The sequence below is a fragment of the Rhodnius prolixus genome, unplaced genomic scaffold (genome assembly GCF_049639745.1).
Source record: "Rhodnius prolixus isolate KJV_2025 unplaced genomic scaffold, Rpr scaffold_8, whole genome shotgun sequence".
Taxonomy (NCBI): Eukaryota; Metazoa; Arthropoda; class Insecta; order Hemiptera; family Reduviidae; genus Rhodnius; species Rhodnius prolixus.
This window is the reverse complement of record NW_027411593.1, coordinates 474,196-499,775: the sequence shown is the minus strand read 5'-3', so window position 1 is coordinate 499,775 and position 25,580 is coordinate 474,196. Positions and strand designations below refer to the sequence as shown.

Here is a 25,580-nt window from a genome sequence, read left to right as displayed (position 1 = left end):
ACCGTCACAGAATAGCATAGGGCTTAATAACCAATAATTTCAGCCATTTAGAAAAGTACGACAAAGCTTGCGTGTTTTATTCAAATTTTATAACTTGTTTAAAATTTATGAATATAATTTTATAATATTGTTTAGAATTTATTAGATGTCCTAGACCCTGGCTGGCCATTTTCATCTACAAAATGCACCAATTTAACTTAGATTGACTGTATAAGGAAGCTGTCAAACTATTAATCATTAAATCTTTAAAAATCGTTAAATAACAGCCCTATGCCAATTAACATACAGAATAGTTGGGAAACCCACAATTTTCTTTTACCTACTTTATAAGGAAATACTCATTATTCCCAATTTTCTGTTTACCCTAACATTATTGGTGTAAAAAACGAGGCATTACACGAGAAAAATATTTTATTTTTGATATTTTTACTGAGACAATTCTTTATAGCATAAGTTACTTCATTAAACACCTGCGGAAGAAATATTGGTAAAAAAATTTAACTTTTCTTTTCGTAGAAATTATTAGCCATACAAATTGGCCAATGACAGTGAAGAATGAAGGTGTGAAAAGTAGGTTGGTTGAAGAGCTAATCAGATGGTGAACAGTTTATTAAACCACGCCTACCTTCCATGCATGTCACACCACGCCCACCATGACTACTTAATCAAATGGAAAATCAATATTTTTCTTTCTTTCTATTACTTTTGACAAAAGAAAGCATCACCCAGTTTTATTTAAATTAGGATTTTTTTTAGCACAAATTAAACTCAGTCAATAACAAATAAATAACTACTTGTAATAAACATTTTTAAATTACAATTTAATATAATTTCTCTTAGCTATGAAATTTTTTATATTTCCATAAGCTACCAAATAAATAAAAATTAAATAATTTCTCTATTTGAGTACTTGTAAAGAGGTTTTGTAATCAAATACTTAGTAAAGTACTTTAACGATAGTTAATTGCCTATCCTAAAAATATGCATATCTTTGTCTATTTTAAATTACATATTAATAACATTATGTGGAGATCACCTCAGATTATCAGATTTAGAATGTAATTGAAAAATACTACATTAAATATAATATTAATAAACTAGATTAGAATACATGTTCTGTAAATCGGAAATATTGGAGTGAAGTTCTGTCAGAAAAGCGAATGTCCTGCGAGTAACAAAAGAACAGTAACGTATTTGTGCCCAAAACTCGGGGTTTCCAGAGTTGGGTTCCCGCTCAAATAACATTAAGACAATACGTGCATTTACTTTACAAACTGGTTAGGGATGTGGAAGAACAGTATTTCTGAACAAAGTCTATAAAGAGACTTGAGAAAAGTCCCTGGTATGGTTTTAAAGGGCAGCAGAAATCTCACCCTAAACCAAAACATGTTGTACTCGGTTTTAGAAAGGTTTTGTGAATGACTCAGTCAGCGACTTCTTGTTGTCTAACCTCTCGTACCCGTGGACACGTATAACATCGGCTGAATTTAAACGCTTGTTTAGCCCGCGCCACACCATAACTCACCTTAATTACCAATGCGCACTAACTCTGACAGTTGGCCCACTTAGTTTATTTTCTTTTTTGCTTCGCTACAATGTTCCACCATGCTGTTTCCTGCAAAGCGTAGAACACAGTATTAAGCACAACCTGTCACCAGTTTTACAACTTCCATCATTCTTTCTCTCATTTCTCATTGTTGGAACAAAAATTTCTCGCCAGTTTTCGTGAAATTGAGTTTTTCACCCACAAAACCAGCTGAGATGTAAATTTTGAGGTAAGACAGGTCTGTTGCGAGTAAGAATATACCACATCCAATACTCGCTGATATGCCCTCACCTGTTCTTTACCTTCGCTGATAGCATCACACTCACCATCAGCTCTCACCACCGACCAACCGGATGTCTAACTGAACCAAATGGTATTATTTTTACTCCTTCTTCTTGGAGAAAGACAGACGACTCGTCTATAACTTGGAAAACCAAATCCCTTTCCTAAAGTTTCTTTCTACTAAATGATTTTTTCTATGATTTCTAGAAAAGGTTCTTATATGTAACTTCATACTTAAGCAGAGGTATGTCGATTTCAACTCGACAGTTTATGAACTAGGTGGTTGATTTTTGCTCCAATCTATTTAGATTTATTTAGCTCAAATAATGTTTTAAATCATCTGTAACCACGTCTATAAACAATTTAAGAAACTCCGAATAACGAAACTCTCATCCAATAACAAATATTTAGGAAGAGCAGCGATAAATTTGGTAAGTACCAATAATTTAAATTATCTGTCAGTGAGTAATTCATGATTTGCAGGGTCTTCCCTAGGTCTCCCTCTATAAAAGGAGAACCAGAAAGCAAGAAGAACCCTAGGAGCGACCTGGCCGAGAATTCAGACTTCCTCCGAAAGTATTTAAATTAGCTGGTTGACTCAGGAACTTCTAAATTGACGCGTTCCAATAATATTTAATGCGACAGTTTCAATTAGTTGATATCTAGCAAGCGGAGCTGTTAAACAGCTAGTATGGCCATACTGTAGTAAAGTAAGGGTAAAACACATCCAAACAACTAATTAAAGAGATTTATTTACAGAAAAGGCGAAGAGTTTTTACAACACATATGTGTACATATGGAAAATTTGGCTCAGTAATGTGATCTTACTGTTTGCTGACCAAACAAACATTGACGGTCAGAAATTTGAATTTCTGCCATTTTCAAGTTTTGAGTTAAAATAACAAACACGATTCAATTTTAAATCTTACTTTTAAAATGCAACGGCCAAAACTGCAGTTATAGAATGACTTGTAACCCCCCACAATTGTCTTAGTTAGACTTTCATTGAAGTCAAGAATACACCAGCTGCAGATAGTTGTCTATTCACTGACACACCGTAATCTGTGTTTTATAAATATAATTTATACATATGCTTTCCAAAGAAATAACTTTTAGTGTAAAACATATGTTACAGTTAGTTAGGAAGTGAAATGTACGTAAATATTTGCCCCGACAAGGGTAAAAGAGCGCATTGCGAGTTGAATGGAGATCGGAAGTAAAGAGATGAACTTACAGCTCGAAATTCTGCTCTTCTTGCTTTCAGCTGGCTGGCCGCAGATCTCCCCGCGGAATACGAGAAACGTAAGTACGCTCTTCATTATTCAATTCCAGTGCTTAGGATTTGGATTATGTGAGACATAGCAAATTCTCCTTAAAGGCACTGCTTGCCTCTGAAATTTTTACTTGTCTTAATCGAAATTTTAGACGAAATTTGTACAGATTTTGAAGATAATTTGACATCCTTCAATTTGATTGCAAAAATCACATTTGATCGCAAGAATCTAGTTTGCACCCTCTCAAGAATTAATATACAAACTCAAGCTACTTAACCATTTTTCTAAACTCCAAATTTAAAAACGTAAGTGATTCTACACTCTTAGAGACTTTATCTGAAACGGCACATTACAGATAAGTCTACCTGAACTTTTTACCTAACTGTCCTAAAACACATTGCCTGGGCGAGTGTTTGAAATCAAAGTTGTAGGACTAAGCATAATTAAATGTAAAAAGGGAACTTTATTGAAAAATGTAGAAGCCACTCTTGCAAAAATCACAGAGAAGTGGTGCATCACAGTAGGTCCCACATCAAGTACAAAGTCTCAACATCTGTGACTTTTCGATCTTTTAGATATTGGGTTTTCATTCCCATTCAGTAAGACCATTTTCTAAAATGCAAAAATGTGCGAAAAACCTAGAAGTTTGGAAAACGCATTCAAGACCTTTTGCTAAGATTACAATCGAAGACAAGAAGCGAATTTTTGTGCAACCAGATGCCTATTCAGGGATGCTCCTTAATTATAGAACTCAAGAATTTCTTAATAGTTCCGCATTGCCAGTGAGGGTGCACCTAAATGTGGCTTACTGATCTCTTGTACTTCTGTTTGGAAAAAGTTCTTCTACTCACAAGACACTTTGTATTCCTATCTGTGCTTCGCTCATTAACTTGTCTGGTCTTTAAAGTTAAGGTGAAGAGGTCTCATTATGTAATCTAGCAATTGAAGTCAATCAGGTATGGTACAACAGGTTTCTTCTAAGGTTTCTAAGGTCGCTTCTTCTATTCCAGGCTCTGCAAAAGTTCGGTCACTCTTGAATGCCATCTAGCTAAAATGACACGAAACTCATTTTAACAAACTTAACAAGCTGCCACAAAAGTCTTCTTTTTTTTATGCGATAGATTGAGAAAATTGTGGACTGAGGTGGTGAATAGTTGGACAATGCTTGCTGCACAATACTGGACGAAACATTAAGTAAGGCAAGGTTGGGCTGCCCATGCTCCCTTGACCCAACTGTCTTAAGTTAAGCTGTAGAAGCGAATTTGCCAGACTAGAGATCATCGTAGGGCCATGAAGGTTTGCATGTGATTCTTGTTGTTTGCAGGGGGAAGAAAAGATGGAGCCCAGCATGAAGGCACGAATCCAACAGTTTCTCTTCCCGCCCAACAATATGCAAGCTTTCCAACCATCCAAGGGGGAAACACACCCAGCTGATAGAAAATCAGGTATTGTATCAGTGTAAGCGAAATTAGAACAAAATATGGAGAAGTGTTTTTTTTTTCTTCTTCTTTTTTTTCCTGAAGATACCTGACTAAAGCAAAGCGCCGATTCCTAAAGCAAAAGGGAGAAGAAATAGTACGATCAAACATGATGGTGTCATTCAGATAGGGTTTGGCGTATCCAAAGAAAAAGGTTGCGCATTCCAATTGTGCGTGGCAATGATGAGATGTAAGAGACCCTGATTATTCAAACTAAATATGAAGAAAATATTTTATATTTTATATATAAAACAAGAAAATGGTTTTTGAAAGTCAAAAATGTTAGTATAGAACTATTGTAAGACTCTCCGCACAGAAATCCATGTCCAAACCGGAAATGGATTTGAGACTCTTCTTCTAAACAGATGGAGGAGCCTTGAACTTATTGCAAGGCAACGACTGACATCATGCAGCTAACAGTGCACTCTCATAGATTGAGACGGGCTATCCAAGCAAAATTGATTCACTCGAATGAATCTGCTTGAAGATTAGGGAACGAATCTGCAGGAATGCCTCAGGCTTGGATAAGTGGGGGGGGGGGTATTAAATATTAAAAAATTAATGTACTCAAAACATTGCTCTGAGAAGAGAGCTTCTGTAATTGAATGTCTCTATTTACGGGCGAAGAATGTCTCAATATACTTGCAAACAACATTATTTCTCTAAAATTTCTCGTCTGAGAATTTTGTTACAGTTCTAGTTGTTAAGGCGGGTGCTACCTTGTTTAAATTACAATTTATAAAATCAATTACATATCTAATTTAAAATATTTGCCAATTGTTTTTCAGTGAATATGTTTTCAATTTTTTAAACCCTTATTTCTCAGCATGTCGCTCACACAATTACTTCTTGCTATGTAAATAAGAAATGGCAACTTTAATAATTGTAACATCCACAAAAATTAATAATGGTTTGATCCGAATGCTGGATAAGATTGCTAACTTCTGTCTATATGATACTTCTGCCACAGACTGATTGACCTAATTTATTAAGAGTTTCACGATTTTCAGAATCATTGATTGAGCGATTCCAAGAATCACAAAATCAACTCACATACAAACAATCAAATTATAATCTTAATAATAAAAGCAATGTGGTTGTATATTTTAAAATGAATAATGTTATCATGAAATGTTACAAAAATTTGCATTACATTTTTGTTAAAGGGGGTGAAGCACGAGCTGCTTTACACTTTAAGATCTGAATAAATTTATATTAGAAATGTAAGTAAATATAAATGGGCTGATGGCAAATGTTCCTACAAGAAGAGTAATAATAGGCATTGTTACTAGCCACCATGTCCCTAGGTAATAAATTGTTCTTTTTTTCAATAGGATGAAAAAATAGTTGCCAGTTTCAGTCATGATATATTTATTACGCCGAGCTTTCGACCTAGGGACTAGGTCATCTTCAGGGCTAATTTACAAAGTAATATTTTGCAACATAACAGGGTTGGCGTGTCTTCTGTCATCTTGTAATGTTGAAAAATATGACATAGTAAATTAGCCCTGAAGATGACCTAGTCCCTAGGTCGAAAGCTCAGCAGAATAAATGTATCACGACTGAAATGGCAATTATTTTTTCATCCTATTGAAACTATGAATCAGTCACCAAAAATAATGAACAGTAGTTCTTTTTTTCTTTTTATAAACAAAGAATTTGGAAGTTACTTTGGCTCCATAGAGCACAAAAACAATTATGAAAAGAATCTGCTGAATTGAATGCCATATTTGCATTACAAATTAGTTCTTATAATCATAGTGTATTATGTTTAGAATGATATTTTAGGTACTGGAGACTTGTCCACGCTAAACCTTTTGACCTACCATTCTTGTACCTGTGAAGAAACTGTTTCTGTCTTTCGAAACGGTTTCAGCCAAATATAATCATAGCAGATGCATTTCTTAAAGTATTTTTATAAGTATCAGATGACTCCTTTATTATAATCTAATTGATTTTACTCTGTGATTTAAATTTCGTCATTAACTGATCAATTCCAACTTTCTATTTTAATGCGCATGTATGTGTGATGATTATTCTGAATAAAGGGCATTATAAAGATAAATCATAAGAATAATCTGGAATAGAGTTAATACAAAAAGCCTTTTCATTACTTATTATAACGGAGTTATTCTCATTTTGTTATTCTAACAATAATGAAAAATGACCAGCATAACGTTCTGTGACTAGTGATAAATTGTAAAAGATAATAAAAAGTTAATGTAAGTTAAAATAACTTACATGATTTCAATAAAGTATGAATGAATTGTTGGGTAATAGCTGATTTGTGTACGATTTAACGCTAAATCAACTCTTGTAATTAACTTTTTAAACTGCAAATTTTTGTTGAGGATTCTAATGATTGCATTGTTTTTAGAAATAACTCAAGGCATGTTGAACGTTCAATCGTTCGAGAGTGATAATGCAAAGGTTGCCAGACGTTCAAAGAGATCTTCAAGCACTGATCAGATGTATATTCTAATCCCATTGGAAAAAAGTTCTAGAAAAGTTAGATCAGCACATCAGCAGCATATGGTGAAGATGGATCTAGCCAGGACGGACATACCTTGGGATGTACCGAATAGTGTCGTACTCGACGATGGCATAAGAAAAATTTGTTTAGATATGGTGACATCGGCACCGAAAAAGAGAAAAAAATCAGATAATCCCATACAATATTCGCAAGAAGATTTCAGCGGAAAAGAACCAATCAAGTTGTACCCAAACCAGCTGATGATGGCTCCCTCGCAAAACGGTTGCTTGCCGCCAACCAGTTCTACCACGCCTAAGCCGCCCATCTGCTTGAACTTGCAGATTGCCAACATGATCACTCCAGAATTGGCCTGCAAGACCAAAATCTGCAATAACAGCCAAATTGATACCAACGGCAATGTAAGGCTGAATATTGTGTTTTTCGCCGACTCCAAAGACAGCTCGCTACCTGGATCATCCACTAAGAACGGTATTCCTGCCTCAACAGGACCCTCGACGAAAGAGCTGACCCAGATGTTGGATAACGCACGCTTCGACAGTCTGTCAAAGATTAACCGATGGATGAACAGTTCTTCTTTAGCCGCAGACATGATGAAAGACAAAACAGACCCGAACGAGTCCGTAAGATCATTATTTCAAACGTCAGATAATGTTGACAAAAATTCCAGTATTAATTTAAGTAATGAACCACCACCTCAACCAGTGGAGAATTCTTTTAAATTTGCTAATTTACCATCCACCGTTTTAAAAGAGGCACAGCCTCAACCGATATCGAATACGGCCGGGGCATCAAATGCAGCCACATATAAATCGTACTTGGATCGAGGTGAAATCAACACAACCCTCGCCCTGAGGACTCTGATGGGTCTAATACAACTGATGCAGACCGGCACAAATCATGATGTCCTGCCTGCCCATCAGGATAACCCTAATCGGATGTACTAAATTTATTTCTAATAAATTGAATTTCAATACATTAGTTTTGTTTCCATTTATTATTGTGGAGGGGCTTGGTCCAGTGGGTAAGCATACATCTTAAGTCCGGGGATCCAAACTGGAATTAGCTCGGAACAGATAGGGCGGAGGCTGTAGTAATTTTGAAAAATGTTCACTTCGACTCACTGGAGTCAAAAAATATGCGCTGGTGGGTCACACCAATAGAACATTAGACATTCTTGCTGTGACCCTTTAGAAGATCTGCATTTCCCATCTAAACGAATGGAAAGTAATGGTCTTAGGCGAGAGGAACTACTTATAGTGCGCCGGCTATTTAAGAAGGGAAAACTTCGATAAATGTCTTCCCAGACAGTCCCATGTCTCCTGTTTAGAACTCATTAGGACTAAAAAGCTAGAGAATGCGATGTAATTTCATCGCTCAATAAGTATTCATAAGATGTTTCTATAAGCGCCAAATTAAATTTATTTAATTTACTCTTTCCATCCGCACTTTGATTGGCCTTTGAATTCCCAAGATTTGAAATAATTTGGGGGGAAAAAATTATTTCCCACAATTTCTTTTTACCAACAGCAGCAGCACTCTCTTCCCAGATAGTTTAAATCCTTAACATTTACATTTTCAGAACGAATTTCATTAATAACTTTCATTAGATGCTCAATAAAAAGTTCTAGATTATGCAAAGTGCGCTGTGATATTCTATTGTTCTCTGAACTATGCTGAGAGAAGACTTGATATCCTTAATTTCTAGATTGGTATAAACCAATGTTTCTAATATTCCACTAAGCAAGGTTAAGTGGTTTGCTAAAATTACGAGTTAGAAGAAAATTCTTCAATTTGAAGTACCACTTTAATATAAAAGTTTAGTTAATTTTTTTACTTTCCCGTTACACCAGTACGAGGTTTTGCTCACGTGCACATGTGTTTTACTACTTTTATCCATTTTGGACTCCCGTAAGTCTCAAAAAAGTGGTTTTAAAAATTGTGTTCTCTCGATATAACTCTAAATCGAAAACTCAGAAAGTTCAAATTTGATATTTCGAATCTGTGTTTATTTCTATTTCGGCCATTGCCGATACAAACATTCTTATCTTCATGTGTTTTAATTGCATCATCAGTAACAAAAATGACGTGATGATCAATGAGTACATGTTTTTACTCAATGTTTGTTCTGTAGTAAAGCAAAATTCCAAAATACATATTGGCTGTTATGGGCCACAAGTCTTGTTCTTCTAAGGACGATAGTCTAGCCAACAGAAAAAGACCAGCTGGATGCTAGATAACTATAAAAATAATAATGAAACTTTTCACAAACAAAATTTAAAAGGAAAAATAACGTTTCTTACAAAATGCAATATTCTATTTTATTTAAGCAACACAATTAATTTATAACACATTGAGTTCATTAACGTGTCTTATTCCACAATAACATATTCAAGGCCTTTTTACAAATTTTCTACTACCATTAAAAAAAAAGTTAGATTGATTCAATTACAGAGAGAAGACAGTTAAACTACAATGACGACTGTGATTACAAGACCGCTTTGCATTACTTATTGTTATCATTAGATTTGCTAGAATGGCCTGTATTTTGTTCGCTTGGGACATCATCTGGCTTAGAACTGACAGATTGTGAAGTGGATGGGTTAGAGTCTGGGATGTTCCTTCGGGACGGAATCAATCTGCGAGCCAATTCGGCTGAAGGTAAGCTGAAGAACGGCCACGGCGAACTAAGAGGCCTTTCTTGAACACCCTTCTTACATCTTACCTGAGGTGATGGATGGCATTCATTAGGAGGGCATTTACATAGTGATCGGACTGGCATTACGAAGCCGCTAGGAGGATAGAATGATGTGCTCGGCTGGTCAGGGCGACCTGCCGGTGAATCGGTGCTTGCCTCCGGATAAGAGGCGTCTATTTCCCACATTTGACGTTGTATTTCCGCCAGCTGATGTTTCAAGGGTCTCATTTCTTCTTCGACTCTCTGTAAAGTATCCAACATTGAAGATCTTCTAGTAGGTACATCTACTGAAGAAGAAGTCTGAGTAGAGGCGGCTGGCATGTTCAGCAACAAAGCGGCATCTTTTTCTACGACTCTGTCAGTTAATTCTGGTTTTGGTTTTCTTGTCTCGGTGACCGATTGAGCCAGTGGCTGAGCTCGCCCTGCCAACTTCTCTGAAACTCGGGCTAAATTCCCTCCACCAACTGTCACATCAGCAGTTGTTTTGCTTTCCTTAGGTTCTTGTAAATCTAAATATAAATCTTTCTCATATTCTCTTTTTCTTGATTCACCTTCTTTAATAGATAATTGATTGGCATCGTGCAATTTATCTCCTCGACTCTGAAATCCATGATCCTTCACTGCAGCTTGTAGGGCGGATTCTGTTCCAGTTTCATTGCTTTTATCCAGCAATAAATCTGTATCATCTGGTTTGCTAACTGCAGAGGATTCTCCAACATTTGTTACAAGTTTTGTTTTAGTTGGATGTGAGGCCGTCTGGCTAAGAGGGCAATATTCCGCACTCGTTGAATCAAAACGCAGTTTAACAGCTTCATTCGTTTGTGACTCTCTATAAGTGTCCCCATTTTCAGATGGCTTTTTGGCTGCCTTTGACCCTTTGCACAGTCCCTTTCCAAGCTTCCTCTTTTTACTCTTTTCTCTTTTTTTGACGTTTTGGGCAGGTGTGATTATTTCACTTTCAGACCAAATATCTGAATTCAACTTCTTTCTGGGTAATTGTAAGCCATCTGAGTGCCAATCTACGGCGGAGAAAGAGATATCTAGATGGTCCACGGACTGATGTTCAAAAAGGTTTACTGCATCCACAGCTATCATATCAGAATCGTGGGGCCGCTCTTTGTATGATTTTGGTTGAATTAATTCATTTTCACTGTTCGTTATTGTTACCTCTGGATAATCTGCCCATTTCGGATTGATAGAAACTTTAATGTCTGAAACCATTCCCTGACCTATTGGAACTATTTCAGCTTCACCTTTATCATCGTGAATTGTAAGGATTATTCTACCAGATACTGGATCAGTTCTTATTCCGAACAATGTTTTTTTCATCATCTTTTTAGCATCTTCCAAATTGACCATTTCTTCGACTTGTTCTGAAGATACGGATGCGAATTCCTCATCTTCAGATGTGTATACATCTTTAAAATCATATTCATCGCTAGTATCAAAAATGATATCTTGAATAACATTTTTAATGCTATCATCATCCATTTCACATAATTTTAAATTTGTTTGCGTGCCTGTATCGCGTCGGTCTTGTACGTCAACCCTTTCATAGCCTGAGTTGAGAGCTTCCATTAATTCATTTATATACCCATCCTGATCCTCTTGCTTGAACAATTTCTCGTAAGCGATTTCATAATTTGTAAATGCATGCATTCTTTTTAACGTGTACCCTTCCTGATTTGGTCTTTCTTTCTCCTGAAACAGAAGTTGCATTTACTTCAAACCCCAGGTTGGAAGTCAGGTCTTAAAAGTAAGAAGCTAATTTTCTGAATTTCACATTCAACAACTTCTTTTTCTACTCAAAAGGACTTTCTTTCGGCCTTGTTCGGAGTATCAATTGTAAACTATTTTAATTGTAATAATGGATATTATTTTGAAAGGGTGAGCTAACCTATCAAATAGGTTACTTAAGTACAAAAATGGAAACTAAATTTTTAATTGTGCGAAGGAACGTCCTTTGGAACTTGGGCTCAACCAAAAAATTGATTTAACTATAAACGCACGATGGGAGAATGGTAAGGTGCTTTCCTTGGCAGAATTATCCTACAGTAAACACTACGAACAAGAGAAGAATTGGGAAACTCTGAGAAACTGAGAAACAGTTCCCTATTTACACCTTGGATAGAAAATTTGCTCTTTTGCAAAAAAAGTTATATCCAATTTGGACCTTCAGAATTGATAGTGACAAATTCGAATTAACAGACCAGTATGCAGATTATTTTCAAACCGTATTGAAACTATTATTTAGCAGCTTCCGTGAAGCCGTTCTACTTTTAGAAAGCAAATGGCTTTCTAGCATTTCCAAATTATGTAAAGAACAATAAGGAAACGAACATGTTACTGTAAACACTTTCGTATCATAGTGATTTTAATTAAACTATGCCCTCTTTATTTTTAGCGCTAATTACAATCTGTTTCCTTTAAGTAAGCCTGGGTCATAGTAAGAGATAATGCAGTAGTAATGAACTACACCAGAACATTTAATACAATTTGATGTTTGTAAAAAGTTCAATTAAAGATATCTGAATGAGTATTCACATAAACTGCCTAATATTGTTGGCCGCTTATCGTCTGTTTATTACCTATAGGTTCGATAATTTTTGACCCCAGATAAATTTTTTTGAATAAATCCGTCAATTAGAAATACAACGATACAGTATAGTTTTCACTTTTTTCTTGGAAGACTGATTTTTCAAGGGTTCTAAAGGAATCCTTCTTCTAAAGAACCGTTTCAGAATAAGTTATTGTTCATTAAGCTAACCTAATCTCTAACTGCAATAAAAGGATGGCCAGAAATGTGAGAAACATCGGATAATTGCAGAGTCTATTTTACAGAAAGAGAACAATTGATCCTTTTAAAAAATGAGTCGAGCGCTAATTGTTTCGTTTGATTGAAAATTTCCTTCTGCTAATTTATTTGCTAATTTTGCCAAGGACAGCAACAGATATTTAAGTCAAAAGTATAGTAACGCCTAATTTGTCAGACGGGCTTTAGTCCAACTACCAAATTAGGTGTTGTAGACGGAGGCAACTAACAAACATACTTTAAATTTTTCACGATTACTATTAAATATAATCCAAGCCCTAGGCCGAGAGTCGAACCCATTACCAACAATACAAGTTAGCTTTGCGGGCCTCGCCACTAACCGCTCGGCTATCGAGGGGCATACTAATTCATGATTAATGATGTATGTTAACGATGAAATGGCTTAATGTCAAACTTCCACCAAGTGCTCACGATGGAGCAATGAAAAGGGCAGTTTTGATGTCAAAAAGAAACACTGTATTCTCAATTATCCATAATGTTTTAATAAATAAATGCGTGCAAGAAAAACAGAATCTATACTGAAATAATGATACGTACGATTACGAGTTGTATAAATTTGGGGTTTGGTCAGTTTTTTCTGGAAGGCAATGGGGGCAAAATTTCTCGGAATAGAGAGGAAGAAGGCTGATCGAGCAGTGTAGGGGCAAAGCTCCTAATTTTAGAGTTATTCAATCCAATTTTAAGATAATATTTCGTTTATGTGTACTTTCCGTTTTAAAAGAAAGAATCAGTAAATCAGAGTTCTACAACTATTTACACTAATTTCCAATTTTTATTTTTTCTAGACCACTTAGTCCATTATTAGAAGTCATGCAAGCAGTAATTAATTTCAAGTAAAAAATTGTAACGTCCAGTGGCGCCCAAAATATTTGCACAAGTGAATAATTTCCTGTTTATAAATGAGTACACGAAATAGGATCCCAAAACTCTTCATTATAAACTTTATTTCAACCATGTACTTTTACAAAAAATGTACAAAAACATTACAATGAAAATTACCACATAATTCGATAATGAAAATTATCGTAGTAATTCAGAAACTTAAAAAAAATGACAATTTAAAAGTATTTTTTGTTTTTATTGAAAATGTTTAATTGCTTTTACTAGAAAAGTAAAAGTTTAAAGTCGTCATTTGTCACTGTTTATTTTTTATTTGTCTTAATAGAGCATGACACCAAAAACAGCCGAATTATCCCTCGCAACCAGAGATAAAATTGTTTTTTTTAAAGAAATATGGGGGAAACCTACCGGAAAATCAGAAACATTTTAAATGTGTTTTTCCATTGTACGTTACGTAATTAAAAAATACAAGGAAACGGGGAAATGCGCAAATAAACCAAGAAAAGGTCGTCCAAAAACTTTAACGGCAAGAGAATGCCGGAATATTATCCACGAGGCAACAATAAATCCATCAACGAGTGCTTTGGCAATTGGTTGAAAAGGTGGCAACGACTTCTTAAAAGAGTGTAACCTTTACTACTGTAAAAAGAGTGCTTAACCAAGCTGATTTACATGGAAGAGTTCAAACCATTCATAACAGAACTCAACCGGAGGAAGAGGCTTGAATTCGCCAAAAAGCACCTAAACAAGTCTTTAGAATTTTGGCAAAATGTGCTATTTAGTAATGATAGCAATTTAATGTTTTTGGAGCCAAATCAAGAATTAAAAAGATTGCATGTTAGACTAACTGTCAAACATTGTGGAGGGCATGTTATGTATAGGGACTTTCTGACTCCTTGAATCCTCTTTGAACAGCTGTTTTTAGTTGTAATTCACCTTGTGGCGGAAATTACATTAACTAAGTGCTGCACATAGTAAACTTACATAATTATTTACTTGGAAAATGCAAAATAACAACTTTATTTCCAATTTATGAGTCCTTTAGGATATAAATCATCAATAACAAACTTGAAAGATGTCTAGAATATATTTTTTAGATTCTTTCTAAACAACGGTATTTTGGTAAAAATAGCTTTTAAAAAACAACTCGACTTGTTATGGGATATCACATTGCTTACCCTGCAACACGTATCTAACCTTGCTCACTGGAACTCTGATGTCATCCCGAGCGACTACTTTCTTGGGGGTTTGTAAGTGAGTTCGATTCACTTCTTCCTTCTCCATCTTGTTAGCACTTGTAATTTCGGCACATTATAAAAATAATGATAAAAAAATTAAAGAAGAGACATGATTGATTCTTGACATTCAAACCTTAAAAAATTAACGGTGGATCTCAATTAATTAATCCTTTTTGTTTACATCAATCTATATTTATTTCTAAGAAAACCATTAAAACACATGTAACTTTCTCTAAAATAATACTAAATTAAAATAAATATTTACAAGTAAAGGCAGAACATAATTATAAAATGACATCTGCAACAGATATGAGCAATAAATTTTAACTTAATAGTAAATTTGTGAAGTTGCTATTTACATAAACTTCCATTGACTAAGAAATTTAAGGTTGAGAAAAAATCTTCAATCTCAGAATTTATTACTGAGCGTACACAGGAAATCAGTGTACGGCAGTTACACAGTTATCAGTTACTCTAGGAAAAATAATAAGCCACAGGATCTCTATGGCTATAATGTGAAGCCACAGTCACAACAGCTTAGTGGCGAAGTTCCATGAAGTAGAAAGGAAGTAAGCCACTTCAAAGTTTCCTCTCATTGAACTTGCATTGAGCGATTCCACAGATATTTCAACTGGGAAAAATGCAGTCAAATCAGTCATGGCCCTACAAACACCTTATCAATACTTAATGACACATTTAAACTAATTTTTAAATTAAATAATTTGATGTGAACACTATCAAGACCCCACATTAAATTCAACGTTGAGTGAAACTCCTAATTTCAAAACAAATTTAATTATTCTTAATAATGTCAGATAACTGCCGAAATTTTAAATAATACCTGACAATTTAAAGGGAACCTACCCCATCTCAACTTACTCAAGATCTTAAATAACACTAAATTAGTACTTTAAAGGGAAACCATAAGCAACCAACTCATTATTCCCAGAACTGTCTTACTTCATTTAAATACGAATTCTAGACCTACCTGAAACAAAATTTAAATTAAAAATTAGAAAGAAGCCATTTCCAAGAAAATGTGAAAAAGTAAAAAGTTCTCTGATTCAAAAGATTCTCCCATTAAAGAATTTTGACCGTGCTCTATAGAAAATTTATTTTCCTTCGATTTTAAGTTTGGAAATATTTTGTTCACAAAGAAACAGTCATTCAGACAAACAGAACTGCAGGAAACAGTTGCCTTTAATCGACTTCATAAGAAATCTGTACAGGTTAGAAATACGGCTTCTGTACTGTGCACAATATTGGACTTGATTTTGCAAAAAGAAGCACACACAAGTACACAAACTCTTTCTGTCTCTCACTCTCTCTCTCCCTCACACACACACACACACACACATATATATATATATACGTATTTACATAAATATAATTAAATAAGGAAATGAATGGAAGAAAATGGCTGACGGTGCAAAAACATTTTTCAAGGTTCTCTTAATTTATAACAAAATATGACAAAAGTTAATCGTAATTTAAAAAATTAAACATAATCATTTGAAACATACATACCATGCAAACACTAAATTTAGTGTTTTCTAAACTGAAACAGGAAATCGTGGTATTGAAATTAAATCAGAAAGCAGTGTGCTATTTGTACGTGAACAACAAGTAACTGCCATCAGTTGATAAAGTTACTTATGCAATAAACGTCAAGTAGCTGCCAAGAAAAATGAAGGTTAACCTCATTATAAAGTTGGCAAATCCAACCTTAGTTTTTTTAAATTAACCGTTAAAACAAACTTTAAAGATACAAGGTACGAAAATATGAATTCAATATTAAAGGGAAAAGTTAACCCCAGAGGGAATTAAATCATTCAAGAATATTTCTAATAGTGAAGTATTGATTGAAACTAACAATAAAAACGACCTAAACAAAACTTCCACAGAAATTGTTAATAAACTAGATAGATCTAGCTACATAAAAGTTTCTAATAAAAACTACGATTAATTATTTTATGATATTTCTGTCGAAATTATTGTCCTGTCAATGTAGGGGATAATTCTGATGTAAGTAATGTTTATCTATTGGAAATCCTTAAAAGTAAAAAGCGACACTTAATTATTGAATGCAGTTCTTACCTTAAGGAACAAGTTGTTTAGAAACCGGCATTTAATTGGTGTGGAGTAACTGTGTAGAACTCAATCACATTTCAGTACTTCGCTGTTGTAATCGTTGTCTTTTGGGTCAACCCCCTTGAGTATTTATGTAATTTGTTCAAACTGTTGAGTTGTTCACTCAACACAACTGAATAAACTATTACGCACAATGAACATACTAAAGCAGGATAGAGATATAACACTAACCATTCTGCAATGAATAAACTATGATCCCCTTTATTCATAGAGTTATTTCTGAAATTAAAAACTGATTTTTTGGACTCATGAACTTTCGACATTATAATTCTTCAATGCAAACTACAGAATTAAATAATTTTATTAAGATCAACTGTTTGCAAATTATTTACAACGTTCTGTGGGAACTACTGCTAAACCAAGAGAATTCATAGTGCGATCTAAAACAGATTTAATAATAAAAATAATAATATCTTTATTAGGTCAATTTAGAAAAGTAAACGAAACATGAACATTAATAACAAAGATAACCACTCTTGGTTGTAATCCATCAGAGGGAATTGGCATTAATAAAAATCAATTAAAATTCTGTATACAAATAGTAAACAGTACTTCTAACTTAATATTTTGTATAAATTTTAATATTAAACAAACAGAAATAAAAATAAATGACACATTTGCAAACCAAACTAATGAATTAGCAAATTCGAATTTACATGAATACCCAGTAGTAGTTTTATTTTTACTAATGAAAGGGGACGCATAGGGTTCACTATATTAAAAATTAAATTCTTGGACTAGGAAATCATGTACTGCCAGGCCGTTTTACAATAATTAACCAGAGCTTTAAAACCGGCACCATTTAAATAATTTATTAATTCTTCTCATGTAAGAACAGTTTTTTTTTTTTTTTTTACACTAATTGGAGAAATTGGAAATGATACTTGAATTAAAATACTTAATTTACTTCAGTTGGGATTCTCAAGTGATATTTGTAAGTCAAGATGTCTCCAACTTTTCCTTTGTCCAGAAGAGTGAGAGTCAATATGCGCATGAATAGTGAGGCAATAAAAGTCATCTACTAAGGAGCAATATAATATCTTCCTCCAAAAGGATATTTATATTTTTCTATTTGGTTTGAAGCTCTAGAAATTAAATAAAACCGCAAGAAGTTGTGTTCAGTTCAGATATTAAAGGCAATTAAAATAAAAAAGGGCTATGAAACGATCTCATAACACACGAAGCTGTTTAATTGCGGACGTAGTTCCTTATTTGCCTGAAATCTAATGAACGTTTAACTCATTCATCAGGTATGTCTATAAAGCTAACTGGAACAAGCTTTACCATCTTAAGAATGGCTCCACCCTTGATGATGGATGAATATCCGAAACCGTTATAAATTGGAATACCACTATTGGGATTATTAGCTTTACGGAAGTGATAATTGGGAATATGCCAAAACTTCCAGCTTCAACTGACTAGAAATTCCAGACTAAAATCAGTGACGCACTAACGTCATTTTTAAACCTTACTATATTCATTGCTCTTATCAACGTTCGTTATGTTACTTATGCAACTAAAAGACATGACGATAAGTAGGTTTGTAGCGGTAATGGCCAAGTTTTGTGCTCTGAGAGGCCACAGATTCGAAATATTAAACTTGCAACTTTTGAAGGAGTCTTTGTTGCAAATTCCTGGTGGCCAGAAAACTCGAAAATTAAAACTGGGATTAGCGTCGTGTAAGGTACATACCAGATGAAGGAATCTTTGCATAATTCCTAGTCCTGGTGGTTACAGTTCGGTTCTGCAACAAAACATATGCGTGGAATATGTTACGTAGCAGTGAAACCTCTTTCAACTTCGTCATAATCGCCTCTTGCACTAATATTTTTTTAATAAAACAATCGGTTTTTCTTATTAGTTTATTTATAAGCGAATAATATCAGAATGAACGAGCTGCGCTATCGTACTCATCACGATTTACCCATCTTGGAAAAAGAGCTGCAAATTTACCTTTCTTAGCGGCATTCTTACATTCTGGTGGACATTTGCAATCTGTATTGAATCTGCTTTCACTATTTCCAACAGCGTTAATTTGTTCTACAAAAGTATCATTACTTTTCAGACAATAAGGACCTTTGATGAAGGTCCCTTCAGGTAGGTATCCAAGTAAATGGAAGTTGTCATCAAATAAAGGTAATTCTTTCATTAAAAGTTTACTTCTTTGCTTTTCTCGTTGAACAATTTCATAATATCCAGATTCCTTTAGTTCAAATTCTTTCTTACAACACGGGCAGATAGACTCTTTACAACAATTGCACAATACCTAAAGACAATAAATTTATTTTTATTTTTTTAACGTCTCTGTTGCTTTCTAGGCTACCAAGGCAGTTAGTTGATGCTAGGAACTAACGGGATCAAAAGATACTTTTGATCAAGAAAACTACCAATTTGCAAAAGAAATGTCAGGATTTAGAATATTTTATACGGATATTGTTATAAACTTACAAGTCCTTTAAATTTTGAAGTTGTTTTAGCAACATTTATTCCAGGAGTTGGAGCTATTGCCATTGTAACAATTCTTCCTCCCTTAGTTCCTGGAACCGTAAATTTTCTTACAACAGTATTCCCAGTGTTTACCTTTTGTTGGCCATTAGGAGAAGTTTTGCTTGGCGCAGAAAAACAATTCACATTGCAACCCACTGGCATAGCTAATACCTCATTATTCACTTTACCTATTTCATCTTGATTATTTTAATAACTGATTCAAATTATTTTTTCACAGCTGTTTACACAAATCTAATCAGTAAAAATAAAAATAAAAAAGTAAAGTAATGCCTAATTTTTCAGGCGGCCTTCGTCTAACTACCAAATTAGGTGTGGAAGGAGGCGACTGGCCTTAATAATAAGCTATAAACTGGTAAAATCTTAGATCTGCCACTTTATAAGTTGGCTCAACATTCTCATAAGATCTCAAGTACGCGTCACAAGATATCTTTGGCGAGACTGCCACTATCACTACATTTAACAGAAATATGAACATTTCAAGAGATTAGTACATGAGATAGAAAGATAAAATTTACTAATATTTTATATTACCTAAACATCGTAAACAGAATTCAACTATCTCTACAATTGAAAGAAATATTAATCAATGTTCGTTCAAGATTAATGGAGATTGGAATATGAATCTTTCTATTTTTTTTCTTTACCTAAATTTTCAGTCGTAATATCTTGATTTCTATAGTAGGAAATTTCGGCAACATTATTCACTACAATTGAATGAAACTTGGTGAATTTAATACCAAATAAAATATGGAAGATAATATTTAAAAATCTTTCACATAATCAAAACTTTGAGACCTAATATCTTTATTTGAATGGTTATATGAATTTAGGAAAAATTGCTGTTATCATTACTTAAAAGCGTGGGAGGTTTATTCGGTGCTCTGTGATCTCTTGTTATATTTCGGCAGGTCAGAAAGTTACTCCAGGTAGGAGTGTCTTTCTCGAAGGAAGGCGGTTAGCGCCAATCAGGGTCAAGTCCCAAGCAGTCTGGCTTTCCCTGTTACAATTTTGCAGAATTTACATATAATTAGGGAGAATAATATCTCCATTTATTTCACGAAAAGAGAGTGAGACATTTTGAAAAAAATAAAACCATGAAATGAAATATTTTAAAATTTTACTTATAATAACAGTAATATATTAGATTTCCATCAATCGGTCCACATCAGTAAGCACTTCGCTGGTCCGTTTACCTGAAACAGAAATATACATTTGACTTTCTTTTAAAGCACTTCTCCCCTTCGTTTTTTAACGATTCTTCTAAAATAAAAAAGTATCAGTTCTAGTCTTTTGTACGAATTGTGCTTAAAAGATGCATTGATCTGGCCTAGGTAAAACAATATGAGGGTAATGTCACGGAAAGGGTTTGTTCGTTGACAAATATGGCACAGGCAGACAAATCTCTTCCATATGGAAGGGCTTTAAAAAACATGAAATTTAATATTTGACATGCCTTGGTCAACACTTAAACACATGTCATTTTTATTGATTCAGCTGCAAGGTTTATTATATACATAATGACACATTTTACATGACAATAGCCTTTAACATTTTTCAGAATAATACAAATAATAAGCCAAATCGGGAAAGGAATCAGCTCAGTGAGTTCATTAGCTCCCATGCAAAGATTCCATATTTGAATCTTGCCTGTTACAGTTATTTACAGTATTATGTAAACAAAACTAACTTTGCAGTAGGAACAGAGAAAACTGCATAATATGGATTCAGTGTAGACAACTGCAGCTATATTTTGTACATAGGAATGTTGTTTTAAGACTTCCAAATGAAAGATGTTTTATAAGGAAGAAAAATTAGATCTGATTTCATTCAATTTGAATTATGATTGAAATTGACAACAATTTTGTTTGCTTTTTGATCAATGATTTAATTACCGAAAACTATGCACAACATTCTACAATATTCTTTAAGTGCCAAACGACCAAACATTTTCACTGAATGATGTTTTATTTGTGCAACATTTGTCTAAGAACTTTTCCTTAAAAGTTCCTGGATTTTCCTGTTGTAAATTGTATCGTTATTTTACTAAGCAAATTCTGATCGCAGTGAAGAGAAGAAAAGAAGATTCCATAATCTAATATAAAGCAGAAGTGAAGGCGGTACTTACTGCCAGCGCTAACAGTGTGATGACTACTCACTAGGCAGTCCTTTAGCTCGCAATTGTCTTCGATCACCGACTCTTCGCAAACAACACAATTCTGAAGATTACATCTGAAATTTTGGTTAATGATAAAAGAATTTATGGAAAATACAAAATGACGTCCTTCTCTTTTAGACAAGAAAAGTATGCAGGGTTTCTTCTTCTATAAATAGATTATCTCTTTAGAAAATTTGGATAACTCATCGTCTCCTGAGTTGTTTCTGTTAAGCAACAATTGGAAACCTAGCTCTACATCTGAAACTTGATCACGTGATCATGGATCAAATACATAATTTACTAAGGATGAACTCACTTTGCGAACACACCAATTCGTTCACATATAATGCAGAACTCTTCAATGTTGGCCGCTAAATAGTCTCCTTATTCCAGGACTCCTACTTCTATAAATACGTTCATAAGCCAGAGGGAAAAAAATACATCTACTCTTCCTATCCGCATTTTCACAGACCTACTTCTAGTTTCATATACTCCACATGTATCTATATTTGTTTCACTTATCGCAACCTCTACATCTTACAACTTACCCTCTGACTTAAAACAATGAATATTGAAAGTTAAAAGAAATAGGTTGAAACTTTCAAAGAGCTATTAAAATGTGAATAATAATTTAGTAAAGTGGTACTCTGTTACAGAATTTAGATCGCTAAATTACAGTCATGTCCCCAGACGGCATTCAATCCAAACAATCTGTGATTTTTATTTTAAGATTTCTTTAGCTCACAGCTTTTTTTAAGAACTACATGGTAGGCCTCAGTACTTGTACTTTCAGTTCAAATACAGAAAATTATAAAGGAGGATTTGCCCTATATTATGAAGAAAATTTGGGAATTTTATCTTTAATAGAAAAAGAGAAAAAAATTGTCAAAGCTGGGTGTTTTTCTACGTTACGCTTTTTCGTGCACTTTTTGACGGTCTCAACCCATATAAAACTGGACAGTTTTAATTAGAGACGGTTGCAACAAATAATTCCTCTAATCAAGAAGTAAGAAAAAGTGAAAATGAAAATCTCCAATTACCCTTGGCCGATCTTCACTCCAAACATGATGACACTATCCTTGATGATTGTTTTAAAGTTCACTTCCACACCAGGTCCGATTATACTGTTTCTAACAGAGGTTCGTTCAGCTATCTGCGACCTTTCTGCTACTATGCACGTTCTACTATCTAACTGAGTGGATTTTATTGTTGCTAATGGCGATACAGTCATTAATTCACGATCATTTATTAAACTATTCCACCTTTCCACTACCTGAAAAGAAAGAAAATTCAGTAATAAAGCCAGATAAGAATCTTATGTTTGTAACTTCAGTAAGTTTGTAAATTGTCACCTCTCGATTTGCGAGACAGTACTGCTGCAAAGTGTTCGCTCTTACAGCGTAGGCAGACTTATTATAAATCTGAGCATAACACCTTAAGGAGTCTCTTTGGTAACAGACCTGAAATCTGTTGTCTGTATACGCAGACATGTTCCTAACTTTTTGAACTAATTCTTTCTCCTGAGTAAAATGTTTTAATTCTAAATAAAACGAAAAAAAAAATTAAAAAATAAAATAAAGACAAGAAAACTCAATCTTCTGAAACGTGGCCCCTAAAATTGCGCACCTGTCTTTAAATCTTCTCCTACTATTGACGCTTTATCTTCAACTTTCGGCGGTTCAATTTTGCATGATTTTTCTATATGTTTTTTGACGACAAATGGAAGTACTTCGCCTTTTAGTGTGCTCAAAGTTCTGCAAAATGAAGCACCTGGGTATTAGCAATAACGAGCCCTTGATGATAGAAAAGTAATATATACACATAGAGTCAAGTTTTAATTTTTGAGTTGGTTAAAAAAACTTATAAAATGAATGAATTAATTTTAAAATTCAGGCAATTTAAAAGTATGATTTAAACAAAAAAAAATCCAGCAATATTCAAGAAATTTAAAAAGTTAAAGGGGCTAATGTTGTCAATTTGTGCTGCATTATTTTTGGGCTGTTTGTTTAAATATTTTGGGGAAGAAGTACAAGCTTCCAAAGTAACACAATTTGGGACGTGGATAGACCTTTATCTCTACTGTTTTCTGATCAGCAGAAGCTGATTCTCCTACAAACTCGATTCCAGTACTACAAACTATTAGAAAACTTGTAGGCGGGTTAAGAGTGTCTCATAAAAATACTGGTATTTTTGTATTTGTAAGCGAACTGTCTTCTACGATGAAAAGTGAGTGTACTATAGAACAACCCAAATAATCAAAAACAGAGATAGTATGCTCTTCCTATGTCTCAAAGGTTTGTGAAAAAAATAATTCTCTGAGTATGGAGGAACTTTCTTGGAGTGGGGCATTTACTCTGAGCGAGATGTAATTGAAAACTTAAATTATACAATTTGCTAGAAAAGAAGCACAATACTTTTTGTTCCCTTCAGCAACTCAAAATAAAGATAGTTTCTTAATTTGTCACTAATTATGTGATTCCCGCGTCGGTATCAAGCCCGCTTACAACTGAGCTAATCCCTTCCCTAAGAGACTTATTATGTGGTAATAAGACAACACACGTGTAAATTAAATATTCAAAAAACTGCAACTCACTTACTTGTTGTAGGCCAGGTAATGACATAATGTTCTTTTTATAATGTATAGATGTGCGTCCAGGAGTTTAGAGTTTAAACAAATTCTTCCATATTTCCTCGCAAGGCTGCATTTTAAAGGCAACTCCTCTTCATAATCTGATGCGGACGCTAATAATACTAATCTGGAAGTTTTAGGGTCCACTCCCACAAAATCACGCTCTGAAAGAAGGATTATAAAGAATAAGTACTGGAAACAAAACGTTCACTTACACATTGAGGTTTTATAACCATCAACCACTATTAGAACAATTAGCAATTATTTAGAAGGATTTACTCTTACTTTTTTCTTATCTGACCCGAACTTTTCAGAACTTTCAGAATTTTGGGTTAATTCAGTATTGGGCAAATATTACAAACCAACAGTTTATTAAAACTTTTTTTTTTACCTGATTTATGTTTACTCTTGGGTCCTGGAGTAGGAAGAGCCGATTGGGAACACCCACTGTGTACAAACATCGCTGTTAAAGTTGCATCATGTTTCCTGTACAACTCCAACAGTGGACTGATATTTATGTCTGTGACCAAATCACAGCTCACCACCAAAACATCTGTCTACAATAGTCGTAGTAACAATGAGTTTTTAAAATAATTATTTAAAAAGATTTATTTTTTACTTACTTTGATTCTGTTAGTTTCTTCCAGATACCTAAAGGAATCGGCAGTACCCCAATCATCCCCTGTGGCTATTCCAACCAAGTCGTATTTAATTTTCAAGCTACATTTATCAAGTGCACTCAGAATTTCGGTTTTGTTCGATTCCAGTACCACAATGATGACATCTTCAAAAAAATTATTATTTATTTATTTACTTAAAATAACATAGAATGTTCACAACAACATCTAAGAACAATGAACAATACAATGAACGGAAAAAAAGGATTCGAAAAATAGTTTGTCAATAATTACTATCGAGATCTATATTTTAAATATTTAAATTATTAACCTTGAAAACCGCTTCTTTCTAAAAGTTGAAGTGGATAAAATATCATTGGTAAATTTCCTATTGGCAATAAACATTTTGGTCTCCTTGCAGTAAGTTCCGTGAATCTTGAACCCTTTCCCGCGGCCATAACCACAGCTTGCAGTTCACTAGAGGTACCCATCTCCAGCAGACTTTTTAAAACCTACACCTTAACAATTATTTAAGGAAAAGATACGGGCATCTGGCTTAACCTCTTTCAACGCATGGGACTAGGACTACCTGTACCTATACCGAACAGATGGATGTAACAAGATCTCACTAGACACAAGATTCTCGTAGTATCGATGTTTCTTCATCGATGCTATACGATGCCAGTGTATCGATAATTATGAATTTTATACTACCTTTTAAAATGACGAATTAATATTCTAAAAGGGCTTATAATTAGAAGACTAAAATGCTAAACTCTTTCTATACAGTGGGTCACTCTCTCCATCTAGATGAGAATAATGGGTTCCAGATGGTTGATC

The 25,580-nt window shown here is 34.2% G+C and overlaps 4 protein-coding genes across 7 annotated transcripts; 1 reads left to right on the top strand and 3 right to left on the bottom strand.

Annotated features, from left to right (window-relative positions):
* The first annotated feature begins 2,873 nt into the window (after positions 1–2,873).
* On the top strand, positions 2,874–8,049 carry LOC141450652 (uncharacterized). 3 transcript variants are annotated; one of them, XM_074121255.1, is made up of 4 exons: positions 2,925–3,130; positions 4,427–4,547; positions 4,626–4,770; positions 6,958–8,049. In XM_074121255.1, the coding sequence occupies exon 4, from the start codon at positions 6,972–6,974 to the stop codon at positions 8,016–8,018; it is 1,047 nt and encodes a 348-aa protein (XP_073977356.1). In that variant the 5' UTR covers positions 2,925–3,130; positions 4,427–4,547; positions 4,626–4,770; positions 6,958–6,971; the 3' UTR covers positions 8,019–8,049. The 3 variants fall into 3 exon arrangements, with proteins under 3 accessions (XP_073977355.1, XP_073977356.1, XP_073977357.1); XM_074121254.1 differs by lacking the exon at positions 4,626–4,770 and having other exon boundaries at positions 2,874–3,130; XM_074121256.1 differs by lacking the exons at positions 4,427–4,547; positions 4,626–4,770.
* A 1,317-nt stretch (positions 8,050–9,366) lies between these two features.
* On the bottom strand, positions 9,367–16,226 carry LOC141450650 (uncharacterized). The gene is made up of 3 exons (XM_074121252.1): positions 16,208–16,226; positions 14,640–14,736; positions 9,367–11,470 (listed from the first exon to the last, which is right to left on the bottom strand). The coding sequence occupies exons 2-3, from the start codon at positions 14,724–14,726 to the stop codon at positions 9,578–9,580; spliced, it is 1,980 nt and encodes a 659-aa protein (XP_073977353.1). The 5' UTR covers positions 14,727–14,736; positions 16,208–16,226; the 3' UTR covers positions 9,367–9,577.
* LOC141450655 (uncharacterized) lies at positions 14,851–20,287 on the bottom strand. Of its 2 annotated transcripts, none has more exons than XM_074121259.1 (3): positions 19,280–20,287; positions 16,778–19,097; positions 14,851–15,311 (listed from the first exon to the last, which is right to left on the bottom strand). In XM_074121259.1, exons 1-2 carry the CDS (start codon positions 19,478–19,480, stop codon positions 18,714–18,716), a joined length of 585 nt encoding a protein of 194 aa, XP_073977360.1. In that variant the 5' UTR covers positions 19,481–20,287; the 3' UTR covers positions 14,851–15,311; positions 16,778–18,713. The 2 variants fall into 2 exon arrangements, with proteins under 2 accessions (XP_073977360.1, XP_073977361.1); XM_074121260.1 differs by having other exon boundaries at positions 19,412–20,287.
* Positions 20,288–20,439: 152 nt separating this feature from the next.
* On the bottom strand, positions 20,440–25,364 carry eIF2Bgamma (eukaryotic translation initiation factor 2B subunit gamma). The gene is made up of 9 exons (XM_074121253.1): positions 25,072–25,364; positions 24,747–24,907; positions 24,515–24,680; positions 24,092–24,287; positions 23,121–23,248; positions 22,847–23,034; positions 22,535–22,767; positions 21,465–21,568; positions 20,440–20,532 (listed from the first exon to the last, which is right to left on the bottom strand). The coding sequence occupies exons 1-9, from the start codon at positions 25,229–25,231 to the stop codon at positions 20,480–20,482; spliced, it is 1,389 nt and encodes a 462-aa protein (XP_073977354.1). The 5' UTR covers positions 25,232–25,364; the 3' UTR covers positions 20,440–20,479.
* Positions 25,365–25,580: the final 216 nt, after the last annotated feature.